This window comes from Aspergillus bombycis (assembly GCF_001792695.1).
Source record: "Aspergillus bombycis strain NRRL26010 chromosome Unknown contig00036, whole genome shotgun sequence".
Classification (NCBI taxonomy): Eukaryota; Fungi; Ascomycota; class Eurotiomycetes; order Eurotiales; family Aspergillaceae; genus Aspergillus; species Aspergillus bombycis.
This window is the reverse complement of record NW_019170038.1, coordinates 255835-281449: the sequence shown is the minus strand read 5'-3', so window position 1 is coordinate 281449 and position 25615 is coordinate 255835. Positions and strand designations below refer to the sequence as shown.

General features: G+C 49.7%; 10 protein-coding genes across 10 annotated transcripts; 5 read left to right on the top strand and 5 right to left on the bottom strand.

Moving 5' to 3' along the window:
• Positions 1-98: 98 nt before the first annotated feature.
• Positions 99-2568, top strand: rgd1 (putative Rho GTPase activator (Rgd1); the record flags this gene model as incomplete). Its single annotated transcript, XM_022532392.1, has 9 exons — positions 99-257; positions 326-379; positions 440-1046; positions 1106-1314; positions 1367-1910; positions 1968-2111; positions 2169-2263; positions 2323-2393; positions 2457-2568. The coding sequence occupies 9 exons, from the start codon at positions 99-101 to the stop codon at positions 2566-2568; spliced, it is 1995 nt and encodes a 664-aa protein (XP_022389669.1).
• Positions 2569-3178: 610 nt separating this feature from the next.
• ABOM_005262 (uncharacterized protein) lies at positions 3179-4313 on the bottom strand (the record flags this gene model as incomplete). The annotated part of the gene is made up of 3 exons (XM_022532391.1): positions 3179-3674; positions 3740-3847; positions 3970-4313. 3 exons carry the CDS (start codon positions 4311-4313, stop codon positions 3179-3181), a joined length of 948 nt encoding a protein of 315 aa, XP_022389668.1.
• Positions 4314-4762: 449 nt separating this feature from the next.
• On the top strand, positions 4763-5970 carry ABOM_005261 (uncharacterized protein; the record flags this gene model as incomplete). Its single annotated transcript, XM_022532390.1, has 5 exons — positions 4763-4813; positions 4856-5263; positions 5380-5435; positions 5502-5649; positions 5719-5970. 5 exons carry the CDS (start codon positions 4763-4765, stop codon positions 5968-5970), a joined length of 915 nt encoding a protein of 304 aa, XP_022389667.1.
• A 705-nt stretch (positions 5971-6675) lies between these two features.
• ABOM_005260 (uncharacterized protein) lies at positions 6676-8789 on the bottom strand (the record flags this gene model as incomplete). The annotated part of the gene is made up of 11 exons (XM_022532389.1): positions 6676-6824; positions 6887-6979; positions 7062-7136; positions 7364-7418; positions 8141-8157; positions 8221-8318; positions 8369-8380; positions 8445-8461; positions 8523-8554; positions 8617-8667; positions 8753-8789. The coding sequence occupies 11 exons, from the start codon at positions 8787-8789 to the stop codon at positions 6676-6678; spliced, it is 636 nt and encodes a 211-aa protein (XP_022389666.1).
• Positions 8790-11573: 2784 nt separating this feature from the next.
• Positions 11574-16712, top strand: ABOM_005259 (mediator of RNA polymerase II transcription subunit 12; the record flags this gene model as incomplete). Its single annotated transcript, XM_022532388.1, has 7 exons — positions 11574-12183; positions 12251-12848; positions 12899-14074; positions 14123-14999; positions 15054-15342; positions 15395-15621; positions 15681-16712. 7 exons carry the CDS (start codon positions 11574-11576, stop codon positions 16710-16712), a joined length of 4809 nt encoding a protein of 1602 aa, XP_022389722.1.
• Positions 16713-17497: 785 nt separating this feature from the next.
• ABOM_005258 (uncharacterized protein) lies at positions 17498-18599 on the bottom strand (the record flags this gene model as incomplete). Its single annotated transcript, XM_022532387.1, has 5 exons — positions 17498-17679; positions 17739-17791; positions 17844-17942; positions 18006-18183; positions 18233-18599. The coding sequence occupies 5 exons, from the start codon at positions 18597-18599 to the stop codon at positions 17498-17500; spliced, it is 879 nt and encodes a 292-aa protein (XP_022389723.1).
• Positions 18600-18938: 339 nt separating this feature from the next.
• Positions 18939-20612, top strand: ABOM_005257 (uncharacterized protein; the record flags this gene model as incomplete). The annotated part of the gene is made up of 5 exons (XM_022532386.1): positions 18939-19034; positions 19096-19327; positions 19412-19844; positions 19898-20458; positions 20513-20612. The coding sequence occupies 5 exons, from the start codon at positions 18939-18941 to the stop codon at positions 20610-20612; spliced, it is 1422 nt and encodes a 473-aa protein (XP_022389720.1).
• A 234-nt stretch (positions 20613-20846) lies between these two features.
• On the bottom strand, positions 20847-21840 carry ABOM_005256 (cytochrome oxidase assembly protein SHY1; the record flags this gene model as incomplete). Its single annotated transcript, XM_022532385.1, has 3 exons — positions 20847-20956; positions 21009-21521; positions 21594-21840. The coding sequence occupies 3 exons, from the start codon at positions 21838-21840 to the stop codon at positions 20847-20849; spliced, it is 870 nt and encodes a 289-aa protein (XP_022389721.1).
• Positions 21841-22074: 234 nt separating this feature from the next.
• ABOM_005255 (UBX domain protein) lies at positions 22075-23438 on the top strand (the record flags this gene model as incomplete). The annotated part of the gene is made up of 4 exons (XM_022532384.1): positions 22075-22153; positions 22253-22305; positions 22376-22494; positions 22556-23438. The coding sequence occupies 4 exons, from the start codon at positions 22075-22077 to the stop codon at positions 23436-23438; spliced, it is 1134 nt and encodes a 377-aa protein (XP_022389640.1).
• An 819-nt stretch (positions 23439-24257) lies between these two features.
• ABOM_005254 (CHCH domain protein) lies at positions 24258-25028 on the bottom strand (the record flags this gene model as incomplete). The annotated part of the gene is made up of 3 exons (XM_022532383.1): positions 24258-24290; positions 24353-24605; positions 24784-25028. The coding sequence occupies 3 exons, from the start codon at positions 25026-25028 to the stop codon at positions 24258-24260; spliced, it is 531 nt and encodes a 176-aa protein (XP_022389719.1).
• Between the last annotated feature and the right edge of the window lie 587 nt (positions 25029-25615).

Sequence of the window (25615 nt, the reverse complement as noted above, 5' to 3'; positions counted from 1 at the left end):
GGCTTCCGCGATCTACAAAACCAACTTCAGTTCTCTCTTTCTGCTCCCAGTGCACTGCTCGTTTTCTCTATCATTCGCTACCCGTATTATTATTCTTTATGGCAGACGTCAGTCTCCACGATGGCCTTGCGCCTTCGGCGCCGTCCCCGCGAGATGCCGATGCGCCACCAGCAGGTGCTGATTCCGCCGGCCACTCGGCGACGCCGGCGATCTCAGATGAGCTCAAGGCTCGTATGGACAAAGTTGTTTACTCAGATGTAAATAATAATCCTTTAAGTTTAATCATTGAAATGCTAGGTTACTGATTGGAAATTGTATCACATAGATCGGGATCACCGCCCTCCTGACCCGGTTGAAACAAAGCGTCGCCTCGGCTAGAGTTCGTCCATGGATTAGTGACCCCTTAATGTGGCCATTGTGCTGACCACAGAAAATCCAGGATTTCTCAACATTCCTCAAGAAGCGATCTTCCCTGGAAGAGGAGCACGCTCAAGGCTTGCGAAAATTGTCCCGCTCTCTCCTCGATGCCTCCGTCCGCACTGATAACCGTCAAGGCACCTATAGCCAGAGCCATAATGACCTGAGCCGATTTCATGATCGTATGGCGGATCATGGGCTCCAATTCGCGGTGTCCCTGCAGCAAATGGCTGATAACCTTCACGAGTTGGCGTCAAATATTGAGCGAGGTCGCAAGCAGTGGAAACAAACCGGCCTGAGTGCGGAAAAGAGAGTGATGGAGGCGGAGGCAGCAGCAGAGAAAGCGAAGGCCAAATACGAATCGCTTGCAGAGCAATACGACCGGGTGAAGACAGGGGATAAGCAGGGTGGAAAGTTTGGTCTAAAGGGACCAAAGTCGGCCGCTCAGCATGAGGAAGAACTGTTCCGCAAGGTCCAGAATGCAGACTCGGATTATGCGTCCAAAGTACAGGCTGCCCAAGCGGCTCGGCAGGAGTTGGTTTCCACCCACCGACCTCAAGCTGTGCACAACATCCAGCAATTGATCTCGGAATGCGACTCTGGCCTTACGTTGCAGATGCAGAAGTTCGGTACGCTTATGCCTTCTCGGTATCCATGACTCCACGGTTTCATTACTGACTGTGCTTAGCAACTTTTAATGAGAAACTCCTCCTGGGTCAGGGATTGTCCATCAGCCCCCTGAAAGATAGTGCGGGGAATGCCGCTACCGCACCGAAGAGTCTCTATGAAGTTATCCAGCAGATTGATAATGACAAAGACTACCGCGATTATGTGCTAAGCCATCAGAATAATCCTGGGGCGGTAACGTCGGAACAGATTAAGTATGAACGCCATCCGGTAAGTTCCATAAGCCCCAGATTTATCTCTATCTATTAACCCCTATCCTCAGACGCTTGGAGGCACTACTGGGCCTGTTGTCCCAGCCTCTCAAACTAGTACACAAAACAAACGCAATTCGTCAATGTTGCTTCAGTCATTTTCCCAGCAACATCTTCCGGCTCAGTCTTCGCAACAATCCCCCGCACCAGCACCAGCACCAGCTGCAGCTCCCGTCCCAAGCACTCCGCAGTCATCTTACCCGCATAATCCAGACTCTTACTCATCCTCAGCATTCCAGCCGCCGTATCCAGTGAGCGACGGTCCCTCTGTGCCGGAAAAGCAGCCCTTAAATCCGCCACCCATGGCAGCGGCACCGAGCCCATTGCCACCAGCTGGAGGAACTGGAGGCAACTTCCAGCAGCACCTCCCCCCATTGAAACCAGTGTTTGGGGTTTCTTTGGAAGATTTGTATTTGAGAGATGGAACTGCCGTTCCTATGATTGTGTACCAATGCTTCCAAGCTATTGAGCTTTTTGGCTTGGATATGGAGGGCATTTATCGACTTTCCGGAAGTGCGAACCATATCAACCAGATGAAACAACTTTTCGATAATGGTGGGTCAGCTCTTGTCACGCAGATGCAGAGATCTCGCCCTAACATTTCGTTATCAGATTCATCCCAGGTTGATTTCACAAATCCGGAAAACTTTTATCATGACGTGAACAGCGTTGCTGGGTTGCTCAAGCAGTTCTTTAGAGATTTGCCTGACCCCCTGTTCACGTCGCAGTCTTATTCTGACTTCATAAATGCAGCCCGTAAGCTGTTAACCCCTGAATTAAGGACGTTCTTGATGGTACTGACATCTGCTTCAGGCATTGATGATGATGTTCAGCGTCGAGACTCACTTCATGCGCTTGTAAATAATCTTCCAGATGCGCACTACGCCACGCTGAGAGCCTTGATCCTGGTATGTTTTTCTCAGTCCCACCGCCTGTACAGTCCAAATTCTGATCTGCTTTATTTTAGCATCTCAATAAGGTGCAGGAACATTACACCCAAAACCGTATGAACGCAGGAAACATTGCCATCTGTTTCGGGTAAGTCAGCGTATTCACACTGCCAGGTGTCGTATGAAAGTTAACCATCCATTTTGCTATTAGACCTACTCTTATGGGTGCTAGTTCCGGCGGCAACGTCGCCGACGCTGGTTGGCAAGTCCGAGTTATAGAGACGGTTCTTTTGAACACTTACCAGATCTTCGACGATGATTAGCTACGCCTCGAGGACAAAAGGCCATGACCACATTTCTTCGTTTGCCATACCTTGCAGGCCGACTTCCGTTTCTCTAACGTATGTATATAGTGATATTTGGACCGGTGAAATATCCTGATGAGATATCATTACTTGCCTATAATGTAATTCTATTGGATTTAGCGCAATCAACAAACTCGTCTTCAGTTCGGTTTTGATCATGACACGTTCTTTCTATGATTGAATTGACGAAGGCTGTTAGATAATTACAAGTTGGAAAATGACAGCAAAAACCGGATATAGTACAAATGATGAAGTATGGTAACGCGAAGTCCTTCGAGAGCCCGCTGAATACATGGTGAGAATGCAAAAACCCGGGAACTTGGGTAGTTTTAAGACCCGGGTAGAATTGAAGTTGGCTGTCAGAGGCACAGCATGATCCTGTAAGGGGAACAGATGAAGTGAGATGACATTCTCAACGAAAAGACGGGGCACTTTTTGCACGTCATAACGAGGCAATGACATGCCTCTCGCTCATTCTGGAGATGAGTGCCAGGAGTCTGGGCTCTACCTCTTGGCCACTAGGGGTTCATTATACAGCTGTTGGCGTAATTTGTGCGTATGATAGGGCTTATTTCTTTCCTGAAAACTGTTCCTTCATGGCTGCCATACGCTCGGCAAACGTCAGTCCGGAGACGAACATGGGGTTGGCAAGATCTTCCACAGTGGTTGGCGTAGCGTGGCCCCAAATGCGCCAGTCCTCCTCCTCGCCATACCACCGAAGCTTCTGGAGAACAATGTATTCGGTACAGTCTTGTTGCTTGGGCGGGGCGGTAGACTCGACGGAGACTTCGGACTTGCCCGTCTTGACCACCTTGGATTTCCCAGTGGACTGTCTGCTTGTGATACGCACCACGACCTGTCGCACTCCAGAGTCGGGGATCTCGGGGATTTGAGTAGCACGGTCCGACAACACACGGAGTCCGGTGAGAAGAGTTGCTGGCGTGCGGTTGTATTTGTCAAGAGACCAGCTGACCTTCTCATCCCTGGGACGGTTGGCGATACGGGAGGAAAGGTTGTTGGCGAGGCCGGTGCAGCAAACCTTGCGCAGAGTGCTGATGTCTCCCCTGTGAGACGGATGGTATGATCAGGATCTCACTAGCCCGCATTATGTGGATTAGGTAGAACTTACTTAGCGAACGCAGAGTACATGTGCTGATGGAGCTCACGAGCAGCTTGCCGACGCTCCTTCAGACGAAGTGGTAAACCTGAATTGAACCATTTGCAATAAGCAACAAGACTGTCCGCCAGTTAGTTTCTTGCGCCCATCCTAGCAGATCACTTCCGCGCATCGCGGTGCTCCACGTTTTTGGTTATCATAAAAGATGAGAATACAACGAACAGTGAAAGGCAGCAGCATACCCCAAGAAATTTTGGAATCCCGACTTCAACCAAAGCCACTCCAATTGCAGACGCTCCTGCGGATGTTGAAAGATCGAAGGCATATCCCTCCAGAGCGGGCGAACGTATGTGCCTGGCAGCAACCCAATATCCTGAGGCAACTCAGACCTTGATAGACCCATCCCCCTCGTCGCCATACTCGGCTGAGCTGGTTGTTTGATAGCAATGTTTTCCGGAATCCCCCGCATGGCACTGCGTTGGGACGACTGCGAAAGAAACCGGCATTGACATGAGTACAGTGGGAAAACGGCGTTATTGAGGCGGACGGCCGTAAAGACAGGCCCCTTTGACAGCGAGGATGCCATTGTGAAGTAAGGCCACGAGAACCTCGAGCAGAATGAATTGAGAGTCGAGTCAAAAAGAACCAATGATCAAGGCCGCAAAAGAAATCCCGACGGATGACTCACGTGATATCAACTCCGCCCGCCATTTCTCAGCCCGTTCGGCCAGCTGTGCTTCTCCGATTCGCACGCTAGGTCATGGCGTCGACTCTATCGGCAGCTTCCTGAAGGACGGATCTATCGCTGTCATATGAAGTCGTCTCGTCGCTGACTGTGCGCTGTGCTGTGCTGCTCGGAACCTGACTTGTTGTCAACAACCCGTCGTCTTCGCCGATAAAAACCGACCTTGTTAACGGGATAGTCCTCGATAGGATTGACTCCTATCACTTCCAGTCTTTGCTCTCTCACTAGTTTCTCAATCCTTCTGCGCAACGGCCGCATATGCCGTATCATAAGGCTGGCTCCTCCTCGTGATGCTCCCCCGCCCTTCTCTCCCCACGCCCGATACCCCCCTGAAGTTGCTCGTTTGAGTACTCTCGACCCGGACTTGCGCTCGCAACTCTTAGCCTCAATCTCGAACTTCCCGGCGGACGCCTACGAAAAAAGACGTGGCTTCCCCAGCCGCCGCCGCCGCTGTCGTCCCGCCGTCCCTCGACCCTTCTACACCCCAGATCCCCAACAGCAATGATTCCGGTCACGCAACGGCTCCCTCCACTTTGCATCCGCGAGTGGCTGTCATCTTGGGAGTAGACCGGAAATGGTACCTCCCTCTCCTGATCTGTCGGGCACTGAGCACGGTGCCCGCAGCATGGTGGGGGCTTCGGTGTGCCTTCACCTTCCTGGCCGAATTGCTCCACATACAGGCGGGGATGGGGCATGAGGGGTGGACGGCGGCGATTGTCGATAGTATCAATCAAGAGTGGGATGTTGAAAGAAGATTCAGGGTGACTGAGGTGGCCCTGGCGATTATGTGGGTATGTATAGGCCTCTCTGGTGGGAGGCTTACGGGGATAGAGACCCTATGAAGCTCCCAACGTCCAGGCACAAGACCATCCCCACGAAACTGTGAACTAACAAATACCTTCTCTAGTGCTGTGCATCTGCTTATCTTTCGTATTTCTTTGCCGATTGTATGATGTCTCGATGGTGAGTTTGTGTCTCGGCCCCTCTAATTCTATATATCCCAGTTTGGGACTTATATTCATTCTACAGGCTTTTGAATTATACCCCGCCGGCTGTTGTTATTCGTCTCCTTACTACCAACGGATTGATTGCTTATATCTCTTCATGGGTCCTCTACCTTTCGGGTGCATCTTCAGATCCACGCCTTCTCCTTCCGGCCTGGATATCCATCACAACTGTAAGTCTGCCACTCCACAACCGCTCCGCTGCAACGAGGAATGACTGACGTGTTGCTTGCCCCATGGAGACACTCACATTCCTTTACCATGCCACCCAAAACCACGCCATGATTAAGCGCGAAACGGCGGCTGCTTTGCTAGTTGTTTCCGTTGCGAGTTTCGTGAGCATGTCCTCACTTCTGCTTCAGTTACATCTAACCCGAGAAAACGAACCGGAGGTCCCCGTCTTTGTTATCACTCGGAAATTATGGGATTGGGCTGTTGCGATATTCCTTCGTATGCGTGTGGCGAATGATCGAGTTGGGCCGCGCGAGTTGTGATTGATGCCTGTGGGGAAACGGGTCACTATGTGAAATAGTACTGCACAAGCAATAAGTAGCCTTGGCCTAGTTTTCTGATCTGTTACTCGCGAAAACTATTACATGTATTCCTATTGGTACTCATAAGATCCACTGCAGATTGCATATCGCATTGCATACATCCTATTCTGAAAATGACTGTGTTGTGAGGACAAGTCCAGAAACAACATGTGGAAGACGTAGAACGCAAGTGCAAACCAGAGATTGACCTTCGCACCCCAGGCAACCCTCCACAACATCCATCTCATGACAGACCTTCCGACACGTATTTCCTCCAAGCCGAGTAAGGACAGGGATGAGGCAAGAAACAGAAGAACATCTATGCATATATTGGGTATCTACCAACGCCTCGTTCCGTCATAATCCCATTCCGAGTATAGCAGTCGAGCCAACAAAGGACCCACTCCCATCAATCGCGTATCGCAATTGGTAGGGATCAAAATTAGACAGTGCATAATAACGACAGGGGTCCCAGGTCCAGTACGCCGGGCACAGAGGGTTGAATATAAAAGACAAGAAGCTTAACCGAACCACCTAGATGCTGCAATTGCGTAGAGTGCAATGCAGAGTTAAGACGAAGGATAGGCGATACATGCCTTCTATCCAACCACTCCGAGGGCAAAGTAGACTGGGAAGAAGGGATCGGAACGGGGCGCGGCGTCTCCTTTAGAAACCGTGGACCTTGATAGTCTTGGCATCCAGCTCGAGACCCTCCTTCTTGTCGGTCAAGAACTCCTGAACATCTTTACGCTGATCACCTTGCAGCTGAATCACCTCGCCCATCTCACTATCGGAGACGATGGTGCCATTGCAGGCTGTGCATCCGTTAGTTGGGGGGTCCTTGTGATTCTACCGTAGCGACGCAGTAGCAACTTACCGAATTTCTTCTTGATCACCTTTAAGATCTTCTTCTGATCGAACTTCTTAGGAAGACCCTGAACGGTAGTCAAGGTTTTTCGACCATTGCGCTCTGTGAAGGAGCGATATCAGTAACACATTCCAAGGGCAGGTAGAAAATCCAGAAAATAGAGACGAGAGTAAGGAGGACATACGCTGAATCCGTATATGGATATAATTTTGAGACTGCTTGGTCTCGCCGGTGTCTTCGTCAGCTTCGGCGAAGGGGTCTGTTTGGGGCACGTGTCAGCCTCAGGCTCCTAAGCAGGACTACCCCGCCAAAAATGCCATGCGGCACCGATCTGTAGATGAAGACGATCTGCAAATGATCAAGGCCAGATCCGTGATACAAAACATCCGATAGACTTGCTATAGCGACGCCTTTGCTCGTCCAGGGCGATCACCACCTTTAGGGGGGAGTCATAGCGGGCATAGGGGAGGTGGCAAATGGGCTTACCGAAGGTCTTGAGGTTTTCGATGGACATAAACTCGGCCTTTTCTCGAAACGGGCCCTTAAAAGCGGTTGTAGTATGAAAGCGAGGGGTAAGAGTAAAAACTCTGTAACTTGTAGCGATCGCGAGCGTTCGTAGAGGAGCTGAAGGGTGACTATGAAGGTGTTGTTGGGGAGAAGACAAGTGAGGAAGAAGAAAGAGCCTTTTGAGGGGCGCGACCCGATTTAGCGCCTCTGTGGGGGAAGGCGGTGAAACTGTGACTAAGCCCCTGGTCACTCATCTGCGTTGTCTTCATCCAGCTGATCGGCCAGATGATCTACTATTACCTGTATTATAATATGATTGTCCTCTATATCAAAATATGACCTCATTCAGATCTAATCCCACAGTATATGAAGAAACAGCATGACTCGGAAGCAGAAGCAAAATATCAAGACTGGTATTAGAGTAACTATTGATACATTGCCACGTGATCACGATGTACTACAGTGGCAAATCGATGACCACATGGACGTGGAAGTTTGGGTATCATCCTGAACTTCAAAACTGTCCTACCCCCTTTCTTCTTAGGTAATAAATATATGGGGCGGTATAAGATCACAATTCAATTTCTCGAAAAGGCCACACAGTCGACATTATTTATGGGGAAGGGGTAGCAGTTGCAGCACCTGCCGGGGCTGCCGGCGGAGGCATGAATATAGGGAAATATGTCTGCGCCATATGAGTAAGTACCAGGCCCGATCACTTAGGCAAGGCGGGTAGTTAGGGAACTTGAGACGTACAACAACCAATGCCATCACTATATGCACATCAGAAGTTAGTATCTATCTTATCCTTTAGTAAAGGGGGAAAGGAGACGAACAGGACATGAAAACGGACATATACGCGGGAGTAGACGCCGTGCTTTTCTGATCGGGTGTTTCGCCGAGCCAATTTTGAAGCGAAAAGACGAATGAGACCCTAAAAACCAGTTAGACACCTATAAGGCTGATAGTAATAAAGCAACCTACCACCCGATCATCCTGGATATCAAAGGGTTGTCAGATAGATGGCCCTAGCAATGTGAACAGATGTAGTCTATCTCACCTGTTACGGGTAAACATCTACGAAATCTGTCAGCATCCCCGAAGCGCGCAGCCATGAGAAATCCGGATGACAACCTACCGCGGCCATGGGCATGGTGCTGGTCATTGCGCCTGGACCAGAGCGTTAATCAAGCATTCTTCCCCGATTGATCCATGTAGCAGATTTAATATACCAGACATATCGGCATCATCCTTGTTGGCGGGCGGGTCGACATAGGGGATAGCTAAAGTCGGAAAACAGCAATTAGTGGCTGCGTTCTCACCGTCACGAATGAGACGAGGTGGGAAAGGATGGTGAAATTAACGCACCGAGGTCCAACCTCCGCATGTCCTTTTTCGAAGCCATCTTCACACGGGAAATAACTGGTGCTATTGTACAGCTTGTTATTACGACGCTGGGAGAAAGACGAACTTGCCAGCCAAGCGGTCGTTGGCGCCAAGGCTAAAGCGGCGGTCGATCGATTGGTCACTCGGCTTTATCTTCTTTATCTCCCGTCACAATGAACCATCACAAATTTCTATGTAGTATGTACCTAGATACTAGTAGTAATGCACACCGACAAGGGGAAGATGAAAAAAAAGAATTGAGAGGGGGTTTGATTTCCCTGCTCTCGGACTCGTAAAGCTGTCTTATCTCTCACTCCAACATATTTTGGGCACAAACATAAATTAAAAAGGAAAGAATGAAAACCATGATATACAACGTCCAAAAGGAAGTCATCCTTGCTCAATGAACAAACCCCCGGAAGCACAACCATGGGCTGAATCAAGTGTAGGGGACAGATGAAACAGAGATTGGCTCGAACAACCCTATTCCGAAAAAGCAAACATCTTTCAACTACTACTAGTAGGTTGGTCGTCCACCTCTGCAAAGCACTCCTTGGTGTCAGTTAGCCAAGTCCTATTCTAATTGGATCCATTCCTGGTGTACTTGTGTATACATCCAATCGCACATCAGTATGGCACGGATCCATGGTAGCCTGGCGTAATTGCAGCATACTTGCTTGATATGCTAAAAATTCTAGGTCTTGATGCAGCTACAGCGTGTAAGTGTTTGTCTACTACGAGTACTTAGGGTGTATTCGTGCGACGATCCAGTGAGCACTGCAGTCAGGGATGTTCGGTAATACTATTGGCATAAGCGGTGACTGAGAGTGGGTGTCCGATGGCATTCAGGCATCAGCAATGGAAAGAGAGAGCATTGATCAACTACATCCGTTAAGCTTTACCAGGCAGGGCTCTGATAGTAGTGTAGGAGAGGGAGAAAGACGAAGAAGAAACCTTACCATCATAAAGATATAAAGAAAAATCAATAAATGAGATAAAATACAATACAATACGCACAATAAAACCAGCCTTTTTGACATATCACAGTGGAAATGCGGGGAGAAGGGTGAATCAGACAACCATATCATGCCACATTGGGGGATTGTCATGCGGAGGAGGAGGAATTAAGTAGTATCTGATGGCTCATCCAGAGCGAGTGGCGGAGTCTGGTAGGAATGGATCGGCGGCTGCTTCTCACCACCAGAAGGTGGAACTGAGAGACGGGAGGGGAATTGGGTTTCTCGTAGTAGTATTGAGAGTATTGGGAGACAGAATCCATGGGATATCATTCGCTTGATGCGCAGGCTGTCTGACCAACTGTTCTATGGGCCAGTCGATATCCCCGAATGAAGATGCAAATCATTGGTATCACTGCAGGCTATACGGGTGTACCGGTACGTCCAGGCTACTACAGATAGTATATGTACGTGCAGTATGTACATACGGGTGGATGACGAGCTGGGAGAAATATTACGTCCACCCAATATCGGCCAATGTCCCAGACTTGAATGAACTCCCAAGAGGCAAAGAAGGTTTTGTCAATGCCATCATTCTCGGAATTAGTTACTCAACATTGTTCCATAAGATATCCCCGATTTTCGAGAATGGGGCAATATGGGACCCATCATCTGATTGCCAAGAGACCCCATCGATGTGCCGGAGAATCCGAGGATGACCCTTTTTTAGTTGGGTAATACTAGTATCGTCTCCGGCGATTCATTAGTGCCGTCTGCTCCTATTGCCTTATTACCTGTGTGTAATTTTTGATTTCCCACCCCCTAAAAAATAGGTCTGGAACCCACCCCGGGTGGATAATGGATATATAATATAACACTGGCAGTTATGCGGGTAAAATCTGATGCAGCTTCATGGGGAGGTCACCGGTATGAAAAGGAATACATACAGTACCGAAAGAATAATTTAGCAATCGTACACCTGCCAGGCGACCTCTTCATCATTCCTTAAGGATCTGACTCCAGGCTATTAAACACTATATCACCCGTCAAGGGAATGAAATGAGAAACAGACAAAGAAACAACGAACCCTTGAGCGATCAGAATTCGATTTGCATGAATCTCTCTTGAGACTCCCAATAAGGTTAAAAAGTACGGACAATCAGCTTTCAAGCTTAAGACGCATTCGGCATCCGGTATTACGCCAGTAATGGATCCATGTTTATCTCACCCACACTGTGCCAATCCCGCGTTAATTACCCGTCATCCGGTACACTTCAGTCCGCCCCTCCCCTTACTGTAGGACCACTTCTTACTAGTTCTAGTACTAGTAAGTACCAGACGGTCCCATAACTCCGGACTGTCCCATTGTATGTATGTATGTATGTATGTAGTACGGATGATACCCAAAAAAGACGGACTGCCAGTTGGTCCTTCCTTACGTTATCTGAAGATCTTCCCTATCGTTCGCCGTACTCGGCTTTTCCCCCAATTCCCTCGCCCTTCTCCTTCTTGGTGTTCTTCTTTCTTTTCTACTTTGTCCTTCTTCAATCAATTTCCCGCCTCGACCCTTCGTTCGCGTGCCTCGCGGCCCTCTGTGCAGACTTTCCCGCCCCTACTTGATCCGCACCGATTATTTCCCGACCTTTAAATACTCTATCCGCTCACCGTGCATTTCCCGACGTCCTTCCGGTAACAGATTGGTAGGAGGCATATAAACGGAGCTGGGATATCTCGGTTGTTTTAGAGAGTCGCTGACGACCGTTTGCGCGTGTTCAGTCCGGTTGATCGGCCTTGTTCTGCTGTTCCAATGACCAACCTCCGGCGCGGTGATACACCATGAAGCTGAGATGATACCTCATTCTTCTGCCGGCGTCCAATCGTGGGGTCATCCCCTGCGCGCCGTCAACAGCGGCTCTGGACATGTTGATGCTTCTCAAGCCGTGGGACCGCCCGACCCTCAGTTCGAGAAGCTACCAACACCTGTACCGCAGCCGCAACCCAGACAGCCGGCAGTCATCGACCTTACAACGAGCGGTGGTGATGCGCAAGAGGTGGAACCTCCGCCAAAAAGACTTAGGCTGGATTTACCTGCGGCACCCTCTGCCCGAGATGCGAGTCCTGTGCCGGGAAGCGCTGGAGAGCTGAGAAGCACACCAGGAACGGGTGGCTTAAAGCCCCCCTCACTTTCTTGGCGCAATCGGCCGGTATGGTCCTTCCAGGCTATGCTGTCCGAGGTGCCGGGGAGCAATGTGATGAATGAGGAAGATGCGACATCTGTCGCGCAGGGTGGGAAGCCTGCATCGCCACCCTCTTTACCAGTTTTGCCTTGGAAGTATGTTCCGGAGTCGCTGGGAGCCAATCCCACCTTGTCACGAGCTGGTTCACCCGTGAAGGAGGTGCAGACGGTCCCCTATCGTATCGAGACTCCCTCAGTTGCACCGGTGCTCAAAGGAGAAAGTAAGTTATCCTCTCAAAACGGCTATACAAATCACGGGACCCCTTTGACCGGTAACCAAAACGTTAGAGGTTGCGGATTTCTCTCCATGGACTGGGAACCACCCGGAAGATGTTCTAAACGAGCAAACGGCAAAGCAGGGACACTATGACCGTACTCAGGTATCTCAGAACGAGTCAAACACCGCACGACCCTCGTTATACGCACAGTTGAAGCACCGCTCCGGTCTGCAGATGCTCTCTTCCGTTTTTGCCGCGGCTCTTGAAAAGAGACAAAACCATAGCTTGGTGACTGTGCCGTCGACCTTTAAGCCACCTCCGCGAGTAACCCTAACAGATAATAAACGCGAGGCATGGCTCCGTGACCTAGCTAACCCGTCTGTTCCTTTGCGCAAGTTGAGCCGAACGATTCCTCATGGTATCCGGGGAAAGGCACTCCTGGACCAATGCTTAAACAAAGGTATCCCAGTTAGCCGAGCTGTGTGGCTTGCAAAGTGTGTCGGTGCAAATGAGATCCGTGCGTTCAAGAGGAAAGGAACGAGTGGCACACTAGCACTGGGCTTGGAAGCAAAATGGGTCCGTGACTGGACAGCAACCGTTCAGCAGTTCTTGGAAGGCGTGCTAGGTGCCTGCGGCTCTGCACAATGGAAAACGAAGATGACATATGCGTATGTATTCAACTTGGTGTTCGTGTAATTCGAGTGCTAACGGTTCATAGGGTGAGCTTAACTGCTCGCTTGTTCTTTGAACGTCTGCTAGACCACGACCAGTACCTTGGATGGTTTTTGTCCTCGCTAGAAGCCGCGCCGGTCAATACTGTTCCCGTTTGGCTGCTGATGCTTGGTATCTATTGGGATAATATCATACGATATCGGAAGCGTGGGCGGCGGTTAGCCGAATTGCTGCTTGAGAAGTTGCGTCAGGTAAGTGCACTGGTATTGATGGTTAATATCCTATTAATGGGACAGCAGGTCACTCAGCCGGAAAAGGTTGGTGCATTACAGCCCCTCATAGATCGATTATCTCTGTATGTCAGGAGGCTTGTTCTCGAGCATACCTCATCTGTGGTCCTCCCAGGCTCATGGGAAAAACACAAGGAGCTTATATCTTCCTGCCTAAACCTCAAAGACACTGTCCATAAAACAATTTACCAGAACCTCTGCGAGCGCAATTCGCGGTTGCAGCTACCCAAGAACCACCAAGGGACAGCTGAACGGTCACCACAACAGCGTGTCATTCAGCTATTCGACTCCATCCGCTCCGCGCACGATATCTCTTCCGCCTCGGCTGCATGCCTGAAAACGCTAGAGGATAAGGCTGTTCTCATTTCCAAACTCCTCGAGTGGACAGCTACACCGTTCCGCTATGGTCTTTGCCGTGTATATACAGGCGTCCGTCTTCTGCGCAAGTGGAAGATGTCTGGGATCGACGTTGATTCATATATCCTTTCTTTCCTCGCTGATGTTCGAGTGACTAGCGCTCTAAACATGGAAAACATCTACCATATTATTTCGGAGCTAGTCAGATCTCAGACATTCTCTGTAGGTAGGTACCTGCAATGGCTGATGGCAAAAGGTGTCACAAATACGTCCCAGCCCGTATCGAGTGACCTCTGTCTCCTAAAGCAACTGCCGGCCAATCGCCTCCCAGAGCATGTGCGTAACCTACGCAATACACTCCTTTACCGGGCTGGAATCCCGGTGATGGAGGAGGACTCTGCCATTGCAGAGCTCAAGTTATCAATTGCTCAACGACTGCCCAATATCTTTGGCGCTGAGATGGGCAGTGCAATGCCCATCGAACCATCACAGGCCAATCCCACCTGGGCTGTCAAATCTGAAATCGGACAGTGGATTCGCCGAGGAGTTGCTGGGCATTACCGCGACTCACCTAGGTACGCTTCTCTGCTCCCTACGAGTACTACCCCAGCTAACAACTACAGGAAACTCTCTGGGGTCTCTGTGATGGTGGACCCAGGCGTATCCGCCCTTACTCCCGACGAATTCTACAGTGTCAGGGAGATCTTAGAGACTTACGGTGATCTCTCGATGCTAGCAGACATACTAAAACAAGCTACTCGTTGTGATGACGATGTTGTCCTGGCTTCCGTTGCCGATACGGTCAATTGCCATTTTGACTGCTTCTGTGTAATTGGCGCTACAGCTGATCTTTTTAGGGGCCTTGTTGAGTCGTATGCTCGTCTCAAAAGACTAGGCAATGCAAGTTTGGACCTGTTGTTTTCACTCATCGAGTTAGGGCTCCGAATACCTAGTGAATTCAACACCGTTGCTCTCTTGCGCCAGGACCTTACTCGCTTAGAGAGCAAGTCAGCTTTGGCAGCGCCATCCCCGCTTTCAGATAGCATTCCCCTAGCGCTCAGTGATGTCGATCCTTCATTTCAAGCAAAGTTGAACCAGCTCCTCTCGTCTGGGAGTGGCATGGACGAATCCACGATGGATGCGGTCTTCTATTCGCTTATACATATACTAGAAAGTAGCGGCAGTCCTGCAAAACTGTCAGCAAATGAAACCGCTAGGTATCTGGCTTATCTGCGGCCGTTCCAACCAAAGCATTTCGATACTATGCTGATTCGTTGGATATGTGGACTTCTGAAGTCCTCTACCCCGTCAATGTCTCGAATCCTCCCTCCTCTCATCGGAGTTGGCTGCGTCACCATACATGCTTTTGTGTTTTTGGTGAAAAAGCTTTTGCAGTCGGAAAAGGTGGCTGCTGTAATTCCCAACCTGACTGGGTTGCGGGTGGAACTGCTTCAGCTTCTTGTTCCTCTAATATCAGGAAAAAGTAAATATGCTGACTTGGTACGTCAACTATTCATATTCTCCTAGAACGCAGCACTAAACTTGTTTGTTCAGGTCACATACCGTTTTCATGTTGCACAACAAGAGTTTTTTTTGAAGCACCCTCAGGAGACCCTCGATATAATTTGCGATGCAGTTGCATTGGTTGATTCAAAGGCTGGACTCGATTCAAGACAGCCCGACATCGCAGGTTGTGCAATAGAGTTGCTCGATATCCTTCTTACACAGAATCCTGAAGTTACGGTCCAATACTGTCTGGAAGGCTTTATTGGAAAATACTCAACGTCAACAACCGTCCTGCAAAGGGCTCTGGATAGCCTGTTGGGCTTTGACTCACTCGCTGGTTAGTAAAGCGAACTTCGACAGTTGCTCATATTGCTAATCATACCTCCAAGGTCCACCTACTATGTCCGAAGCAGAGAAGGTTGTCCGCATGACTGATGACTTCTCCCTTCCTTTTTGCCAGTTGAAACTCCAAATGCTTTTCAATGCAGAATCTGGCCGTAATGTGGGTAACGGTATCGTTGACGTGATGTTCAAGGCTGCTGTGGAAGATACACGCTCGAAAGGATCGAATTGGGTTGGTTTCGTAGGCCTCATGAGCCAAGACGTAATAAGACAGGTACGAAAGCGCCAGTATCACTCCAACGCTTTCCTCCTAAGCTAACTTTCTTCTTTTAGATTCGGGAGCGAGCTGAAAGAGCTCTCTTTTCTATCCCACTATTCGAAGAACACCTTGAAGCCCATGGACCCTCGGGCAATGCCAAGTCCTTGGAGACAGCAAAGCTGTACCTGACAATAATTGAGAAGCTTGCTTACAGTGTGCCCGAAGCTGGTGTACAGTCTGTGGCTCCCGTTCTCGTCGAGAAAATGGATCTACTTCTCCACAGGCTTGTTATCATGCAAACCAATTTCAACAATGTCACCGCGAATAGACACGGCGCGGCTACGACTCAAATTCTTCAGTCCCGCTCAAACTTCGAGAGGGCTCTCGCTTTCTGGTTCTCTGCTTTCCTACGGATGATTGTGATTCACCGTTCTGCATTCACTATGCCATCCCCTGCGCCTAAGCCCAACGGCCTGCAGGAACAGTCTCGTTTGCTAATCTCGATTCTTTGCATATCCCTTGCACGCCTTCCAGACAGCGTGATACGTCTTTTCCCGGCAACTGACTATTTCCCTCACCCAATACCGTCTCAGGGCTGCCGTGCTTGTCCCGGAATTCTGCTTCAGACCCATGCATTAGACGTCGCAGCCTCACTGATCGACACGTTCCCGGATGAGGCTCGGCAACATTGCGCCCGTTTCCTCAAAGAAAAGTGCCCACCCTTTCTTCAGTATCAGAATGACTCGAGATTTATCTACCTTCTCGGTCCCATGAGCGATGCAGCAGCACTGAATAGCTTGCAAGCTGCTTCTCTTCCATCACCTGCCGCCGGTGGTTCTACTCCAACTCCAACACCGTCGGGCGCCCTGCCGGGCGCTCCATCTAACCCACAAACACCTGCTATGACCCCTGCAGGTTCCTCAGTTAGTCTTTCAGAAGGCATTAATTGCGTTGCCAGCCATCTTCGCCTCCAATATCGGGGCCGTATTATGGGACCCTACCCGGTACGTCCTTGGGAGCTCCTTGAAGATGCCGCACCGATCGTAGGGGTGAATGATACCGCTGTGAACCTCAAATATTTCGATGCCAGACGAGTTCGGGCTTAGATTTTCTCTGCTGCCTACGTCTCTGGCCTATGGCCATCCTTTTATGGCCTCGTACATAATTTCCTTTCCTCTGGTTCCTGGGTCGTTGTTTCTGTTCACCGCTTGATACCATCTCCATCTGCATATAACTTTGCCTCGCTGACCTTGCAACACGATCGTACCATCTGGCTCAAGCACGCATCCGGTTCTGCGATGTTTCGTTACTATGGTCTACTTGCATGTGTGATATCTTATTCTTTTTGCTTTGTTTCTTTCCCATTTATTCCATCCATTGCGACTATGCTTTATGGGGATATATCTGGCAGCAACGTCCGCTTGTTATAAGCCCTGATTTTGTACCATGAGATTTGTATATAGAGAAGGACTGGCGTACATTGGGTGGGTGGGTCATGGCATATGGGTTCGCATATTTAGCATATAGTCTGAACAATAGCATCATCTTATGAATACAAGGGTCATAAGACCAGCGAACCTGGGGCTGGTGTAGAACAAAAGTTGATTGCAATCCGCAGGAGTAATTTGATAGACGGGAGATAGAGACTTGCCTATATGTGCAGTTCATGAGATTGACCATAGGCTTAAACTGACCGTTCAAGATAAACAAAAATGGTCGAAACTACAAAGTTCATATTTGTCAATGTATAAAAGAAAACAGTTATACGATGCAAATATACCAATGGGCAAAAAGATGCATGTAGGGTATCACTACCCGGAATAGCAGACGACAAAAGATCTAACACCCAGCCTTGATTAACGCCAACCACATTATACATCATTGTAAGAAGCTAAAAGACGAGGATCTGGATCCGCTTCTCCTCCACCCCATACCGTTCACGAAACTCGGGCCGCGTGAGCAACTTCAAAAGTGGAAGATGGGTTTCTTTCATGTCGAAGATACCACGCTGTTTCTGATCAACATAGGATCCGTCGATCACGATACGCTGTAGCTCGCCAAGTTTGAGGGAGCCTGTAGAAGTCAGCACATGTCTAGCCTACTTTAATCACTCGAATGTGAGGTAACCATACCAGCATCCATCAAGTCGGAGATACGAGCAGGTGTTCCGCCTCCAATGGCAATGCTTAAGGAAAGTCAGTTGAAGTACAAGGAAATTCAACGGGTGCAAAACATACCGTGATCGCTCCAGGAACTTCTTGGCTTCTTCCAGCTTGATATGCTTTGCAAACAGCTTACCAATTGGAGATTCTTTGGTTTGGAATGTACGGAGGGCTCTGCAGCGAAATGGTCAGCACGGATCCATCCAGTAGATAGAGCGCTCATTGGCTGTAACTCACCTCACTGCATCAGCTGCTCGGAGTCCAGATGGGGAGACAACCAGGGTGTGCGGTGTGCCTTTCTCCTCTGACGGTTTCGAGAGGTCAGATCCTTTAGGGCTGAAAGCCTTCAGAAAAGCTGGTAGCTTCTCCAGTTGTCTAGGCGAGTCAAACGATGATGTGTCGAGGAATGAGGATTCTTGGATCGTTAGCACTAAGGCGTGTCCTTGAGTTTGGCAATAACATACCCGGAACACTAAGATCACTCAATTCGACGGCAGTCAGCTCCTTATTGTGGCGCTTAGCCTTCTGCATGAAATGATCTGCCAACAGGCGGCCGTCCATCTTGCCAATAGCTTCATCAATGCCGCCTTTGGTCTCGGTTTGCTTGGTGTCTCTCTGCTCCTTCTCTAATGCATCTGGCTGGGGATTATCCTTCTTGTCCTTTCCACCCTTCTTGGGCTTGGTTTTGCCGTTCTTCTTTTTCTTGTTACTCGGACCGTCTGCGTTGCCAGCAGCCGCCTCGGTTTGTTTCGAGGATTCCTCCGCTTGCCTCTTGCGCTTGTTATTGATCTTGGCCGAGAGGCCGGATGGATTTGCCGTGTCTGCAGACATGGCGCCTTAGTATCTCTATAGATTTCCTAAGAATGAAAAGAACAAAACATTCAATGGTTAGAATTCGATTATCATTCTAGTAGCAAGACTTGGTCCGTAGCAACTTTTTTTATGCTGAGTCAGCTGGCTTATCGATAAGCCACGCCAATGACACTCCAACTCCATGTCATCGACTACGCGCTTTCCACTGAAGAACAACAAAACCCCTCTTGCGAATTTGGGACATGCGCCGATGCCTAATCATCTTCAGACTTTCTCAATGACATGTCCAATCCTGTGCGACCATTTGTCATAATAATCTAGGAAGCAATTCTTTCATATAATCCCATATCAGTACAAATGTCTACGACCCCTAAGCCGCGTGGCCGCCGGTCACTGCGAAAGTCCGACATCTCCGAGTCCTTCACTCCTGTAGGAGATACCACACTTACGGGGGTGAGTACACTGGGCCTGATTATACTTAAAGTTGTATATAGTAATCAGAGGACGGCTGCAGCTTCAGCGTCTTCCCATCCATACCAGATACCCCCTCACCCCCAGCCGGTTAGCAGCATCAGGAACGCCGTCGCGACGAACGCCACGCAACAGAGCTGGAGCTGCTCCATCAACGCCATATGGATTACGGGCGATGCAGCGCCGAGCGGCAAATACACCTGCGCGTGATCGGAGGAAAAGTGGACGGATGCAGAGGGAGACGACATTTGATATTCTACGGAATCTCGGTAGAGGTATGTGAGCCAAGAGAGTCATATCATATGCGTGCGATTTGCGTGCTATGAGTGCATAAAATGCATACTAAATTAAGGTATCAGCTCTTGCGCCCGTGTCACAGCCTATTCGTTCATCACCGCAAGAAGAAAAACCGGAACCAGGGCCGGAGCTGGAGAAGGATGAGATCGAAGAGCTCGACAACGAACCGGAGATTGAACGCCCCCGATTGTCCTTGCCTTTAGAGGAAGTAGAGGAGCAGGAGGAGGCGAGTCCCGAGCCACGTCCACCCAGGCTCTCCTTGGCCTTTGAAGAAGAGGATATCACGGTTGAATACCCCCGACGGGCTACGAGCGAACACGATAGAGCGAGATTATCTATGATGAGTTTCGGTAACCCTCGATTAAGTGAGAACTTTGGTGATGCGACCCGGTTGGAAAGCGACTCGGAGAATAGTGATGACACAGGTATCGAGCATGGTGAAGACCGAGTGAACCAGGACGAAACTGTTATGAGTCGAGGTGCTTTTGATAGAGGGTGGGTGGTATTCTCCGGACGGATTTGGATTATAATGGCTAATATAGACAAAGAGGAGAGACGGAAGACCTTGGGAGGTTCAACTTTGACTTCAACTTCCCATCCCCGCCTCCACCTCAGGCTGATGACATGGACGGACCCCTCAACGATGATGAAGGGTTCGAGCTTTCGCCCGTTGATCTGGCCCAGGACACAGCCCCCGTATTTGACGACAGTGATGATGATGATGATGATGATGCTGCTGCTGTCACAGCCGGTGAATTTGGCCTGGATCTCCACATGCCATCTCGCGTCTCTCTAAGCGAAAGCCCTGGTATCGTCGGAGGAGGGTTGCGTGACGAAGACACTGTTATAGTGCAGGGAAAGCAAAAGAAACTCTCCCGATACGGCATCCCTGTGCCCAACATGCCGTCGGGGGTGGTTCGAAAGTTGGCTACGCGATTTGCGCCAGCGAGGGCTGGCTCTAAAGCTAAGATCAGCAAGGCCACATTAGCTGCTATTGAGCAAGCGTCATCGTGGTATTTTGAGCAGGTCGCTGAAGATCTAGCGGCATATTCCAAACATGCGGGACGGAAGACGATTGATGAGAGTGATGTTGTTACTTTGATGAGACGGTGAGCTGGGACAAACCCTTCCACCATAGTTATGCTGACTCGTCAACTTTCTAGGCAACGCCATATTAACAACTCTACGAGTATTTTCTCTCTGGCATCGAAGCATTTACCGAGGGAACTGCTGCAGGACATGAGATTGTCAATGCCTCCATGAATAATATACATGGTACGGATTCCGTAAAAAAACCGAACGCCACCAATAGTTGCAAACACGAAAGATGTCAACGGATATCACCAATTTACATTATGGCGAACACGACGAGTCGCCTCATTGGGCCTTTTACGTACGATCATCCACAACATGATCGATGTTGCGAAGCACAGCCCGTACCTACTTATGGTAAGCCACAGTTTCCGCTGGTAGGATATTGGGTCATTCATAGGAAACCTACCATGTGAAGATGTACTGGCTGTGGTTGTTTCGCAAGTTCACTTCAGCGCCGCGAGCGATAGGGATACCCTTTCCACTTCTGTTATACCATTCGACCATGTCCGCAACTAAAGAGGTTAATTTTGGTCATGTCAACCTTCGTGCTAGGGGCAGGCTCACTCATAGTCTCTTCAATCCATACCGGCTGGCTACCAGTAAGCTCAGCCATCTGTTCAACGTCAGGGAAGTAGAATTTTCCGTCCTCGGGCTTATTGTCCGGTGTAAACATGTTTTTCTTCCAAGGTTCCCGTAGCAAGCCTTCGACCGTGACCTCTCCCTGGGGGAGACCCTCGGGCCTGTCCTTCTGATCCTTCATCTTTTTCGAGATCCAGCCTCTGTTCACCAGGACAGTGCTTTCTCCCTCCCCTCTCTCAAGCGGCGTTACAACGATGAAACCATCCTCACCCTCGCGCATGCGAGGACCAACGAGCATCTCTTGGTCATGTCGTAAACGGCCCGTAGTGTAGACCCGTCGGTAATCGAATTCGGAAATGGCGTCTGGATCGATCTGGGGAGGCAGCGGAAGAGGAGGTCTGACGAGTCGGTCTTCATATTTTGCGATCAGCTTGGTCTTCCAATCGAGACGTTGGATTTGCCAAGTGCCGAGCGCGAACGAGATAATAGGAATTAGAGCTGTAATGAGAATACATTTCATTAGTATCCTGCCAGCCTTTACCAGCAGCTACTTCCATGGTTGTACCATACCTAAGATGATCAAACCCGGTCCGTGTTTTCGACCGGTACGAACAATTTGCGCAGGTTGATCCACAACCGACAACCATCGCGGATCGTCGGCCAGCTGCTTGTTATAAAACCGGATCTGTTGACGGCGGCATCTGGCGCAAATCGAATCCAGCTTGAACGCCATCCGGGGACCCCGAATCGACGCGGCGATTGGCGGCTGCCATGAGGTTGCTGCAGTCCGTTGCAGGACCGAAAAGATCGACCGCATGCTCAATTTGGACGAGGGGCTTCACTTGCCCTTATTGCAGAGCCAATTGCTGTTTTAGTCTGGGCGGCGGAAAGTGTGTAAGAAAAAGAACGATTCAAGTGTTCGAACTGAGATCGAATTGAATCCCGAGGGGCTCGTGATCGGCAACGGCCTTCTTTTCCCCGACGGAGTTAAAGCTCTCGCTTTACTTACGCTCCATACTTCATACATCGGTCTTAACCGCGCGAGGTTACAATGTTCTTCTCTGGAACCCTGCAGGAAGGTATCGCTTTAGCGGTCTCGCAAGCTAAAGCGGTAATATGCTTTGTTCGAGGTGTGTCTGTTGCGATTTCTCCAAACGCATACATCGATACATACATCAGATGAGCTCCACCGTTATCCACTTGCTAACCAGCTGGATGCATTTCAACAGATAATGATCAAACAAGTGACCTCTGGGAAGAGGATTATTTCGCTGACAAGGATGTGTGTATTTGCCCCGGCTCGACTTCTAGTTTCCTTTCGTACGTGATCGCTAATCGCTGGTGGGACATAGTTCGCACAACTACTCGAATCGAGATCTGTCCTGTTGCGACTCACTAAGGATTCCCAGGAAGCTACGTTCTTGACGTCCTTTTGTCCCGTAACGTCGTTTCCTGCTGTTGTGGTAATCAAGTATGTGTGAAGACCTTCACAGGCATTATGGTTATTGGGTTTCTGATTGACGGTTGTGTAGGAATGGAATGCTGCGGGAATATCTTGTGCCGGATATCTCGAAGGATGACTTTCATAGTCGGCTGAAGGCTGCTCTAGAGGACAGTAAACCAACTGGTCAGCTTAGTCCGAACTCGCCGGCTCAAGGTGCCCAGGGCCATACTACGAATCCATCCTCCAGTTCTCATACAGCGCCCGTGGCTGCATCCCAGCCTGAGCCTTCACCAGCTCCTGCCGCTGCTATTTCGACGCCAGCGCCAGCTTCATCTGAGCCGCAAGGAAGTGGATCACAAAGGCAACAAGGTCAACAGGAATATAATAGTCTACGTGCCGGCGGGAGGACATATAGAGTTGAAACACCTAGCCAAACACCGAAACCCCGGCCAAAGAAGCAAGAAACGCTGAAACCGCAGGGAATAGGCAAACCCAAGGATAGCACAAAAAAGCAGAAGGAACCAGAAGCAAAAGCTACGAACAATAGTGCATCCGTCAAAATCACCAACACGCCCGCAGAGGACCGCAAACCACAAACACCAACACCACCCAAACAATATCGACTTCAGGTCCGTCTGTTCGATGGAAGTTCTATCCGGTCCAGCTTTTCACCTTCACAAACCATCCGCGGAGATGTCCGTCCCTGGATTGACAGCCAGCCTGGTGACGAAAAGCGCCCATATAATCTCAAACACATTCTGACTCCCCTGCCGAATCGGACGCTTACTATCGCCGAGGAAGAACAGACGCTCACAGAGCTCGGGCTGGGCTCCACGGCGAATTTGGTCATGGTTCCAATCAATACATATACAGAAGCCTATTCGGCCACTGGTTCCAGCTTACCAGCCGGGCTGTATCGTCTGCATATGAACTTGTTTCCTCTGCGGTGGGCACCGCCACGGGTCTCGTAGGGTCCTTCTTCGGCTATGGTCAACCAGCTTTGGCTCCGTCTGCGAGCCCCCAAGCCAGCACATCCTCCGCGTCTCCGTCTGGCGACAGCGCATCCAGACCACGGCCATCTGCATCGAGAGGTCCTATCATCCGGACACTGAGAGACCAACGCAATGAACATAATGATAGCCAATTTTACAATGGAAACCAGGTACGTAATTTAAACAGCGCGGCTAGTCTAAGACCATAACGTAGGTGGATCCACTGACCTGCATAGCTTAACTTCGAGCCAAGACAAGACACCGGTAGGTGACCAGAGCGGTAATAGCTAGTTGATGTAAATTAAGCCTACGGTGTTTACAGTTCTTGCTTAATTGAGGTCGTGGCCGGGTTCATCTGTTGTGTTGACAGCTATAACGTTGCGCGGGCTCTTTAGGTAATATTAGCAAGGGACGTGTCATCCTTCGCTATCAAATGTGAGGGGGACCAATATGTATACTGGACTATAACTGTGCTCGTTTTCTGCGCAATGTAGGCCCATTCAGTAGTTTCAGGACAGCCAAAACTATGGAAGAGTGGAATAGTTGTCTTTAGATATTCATCTGGCTCTATCTTTTGAGCAGATGGAAGTGTGTAAATATAAGGTAAACAAAGAAAAGTCATCAGGTCAACCCCGACGGAAGTGGTATACAGTAGAGGAATATTACGCCGCTATGCAAACACAGTCCATATCCAATCCAATCATCGCACCGTCCTGATCAAGTGCGCAAACTGAACCGGTTCAAATCCAGAATTCCCGTCCTTAATATATCCCCAGCGCGAAACATAATACATTAACTTTAGTAGGGCTTAGCAGCGGCCTGGCAAGCTTTCTGTAATACTAGTTAGCACCCGTGATAACCACCCGATATCGGCATTCCAAGGGGAAACATACAAGCTGGTCCAGGTACCATCCGCAAATGCTGATGTTGCCCTGGTTCTCGTCCATACACTGGCGGAAGTTGCGAACGTCCGTCTCGCAGGCAGGGTTGCCATAGGAGCTGTTGGCGGTGTTGCTCTGCCACAGTCCGGTGTCCATGGGCTGGGCCTGGGCGGGAGCTGCCTGTTGTGCCTCGGCGGGGGCGCTGGAACCACCGCTGAAGAGACCACCGATGGCGTGGCCGATGGAGGAGCCGACTGCGACACCACTAGTTGATGTTAGCTTTTTCTTTTCTTTTCTTTTCTTTTCTTGTCTTTTCTTGTCTTTGTTCCCTTCATTCTCATTATGTGAAGGGAATGCTGTTTTGTGGTCTAGGCGGTTGTATTGTGTTTTTCACTATCCTCCGCCAAAGACGTTTTTTTGATAGAAGTCCGAGGGGAACTTACGCAGCGGTCGAGGCCATCTGGCCGAACAGGCCGGGTCCGGCGCTCTGCTGTACAGGAGCAGCCTGGGGAGGAGGGTGAGGATAGGCCTGCTGGGGAGTCGACTGGGGGTGAGCAGCAGTCGAGTGAGGCTGGGAGTGTTGGGCCGAGGGAGCAGCGGCCGGTCTGGCGGGAGCGGCGGTAGGCCTGGTGGGAGCGCTGCGCGCAGGGGTAGGGGCAGGAGCGGCACCACGGCGTTGACGAGGCATGTTGATTAGTGTAGCGGTGGTTCTAGGAGTTGGAAAAACGAAAAGATGTTGATGGGTGGGGATGGAGAGCTGTTTGATGGCGAACGGACGGTTATATAGTAAAGAAGACACGGCGGAGAAGTTGTCGAAAAGTCCGATCGCTATTTCCTCCATCCCGATTGGCCCGACGATCCACAGGGTGTCTCCGGGACGGCGAAAACCATGTGCGGTATTAGTATTACACACGGTATTGCGGGTAGCGTCCTGTTCCTCCAGAGTGTATGAGTAATTGCTGTACTGGTGATACCGCTGCTCCTCCCCATTGCCTAAAGTCCGGCGGACTTTAGGAACCTATTTTTACACCGGATGACTCTTCATATATAAGGAACATACTGGAATATTCACATTTCTAGTATGTGGTCATGACTTCGATAGACACAGCAATCGTTCATGACTCATGTTTATATCTCTCTATGCGGCCCACAACTTAGAGGTTGAGTCGCTCCTATGATTCAAGCTTACGGCATTGGAAATAGCTCAAGAGATTCAGAAATGCAACTTGCCACTTAATCTATTTAGTCAACTAAGTAGTTTTCCTGGAGATTGGT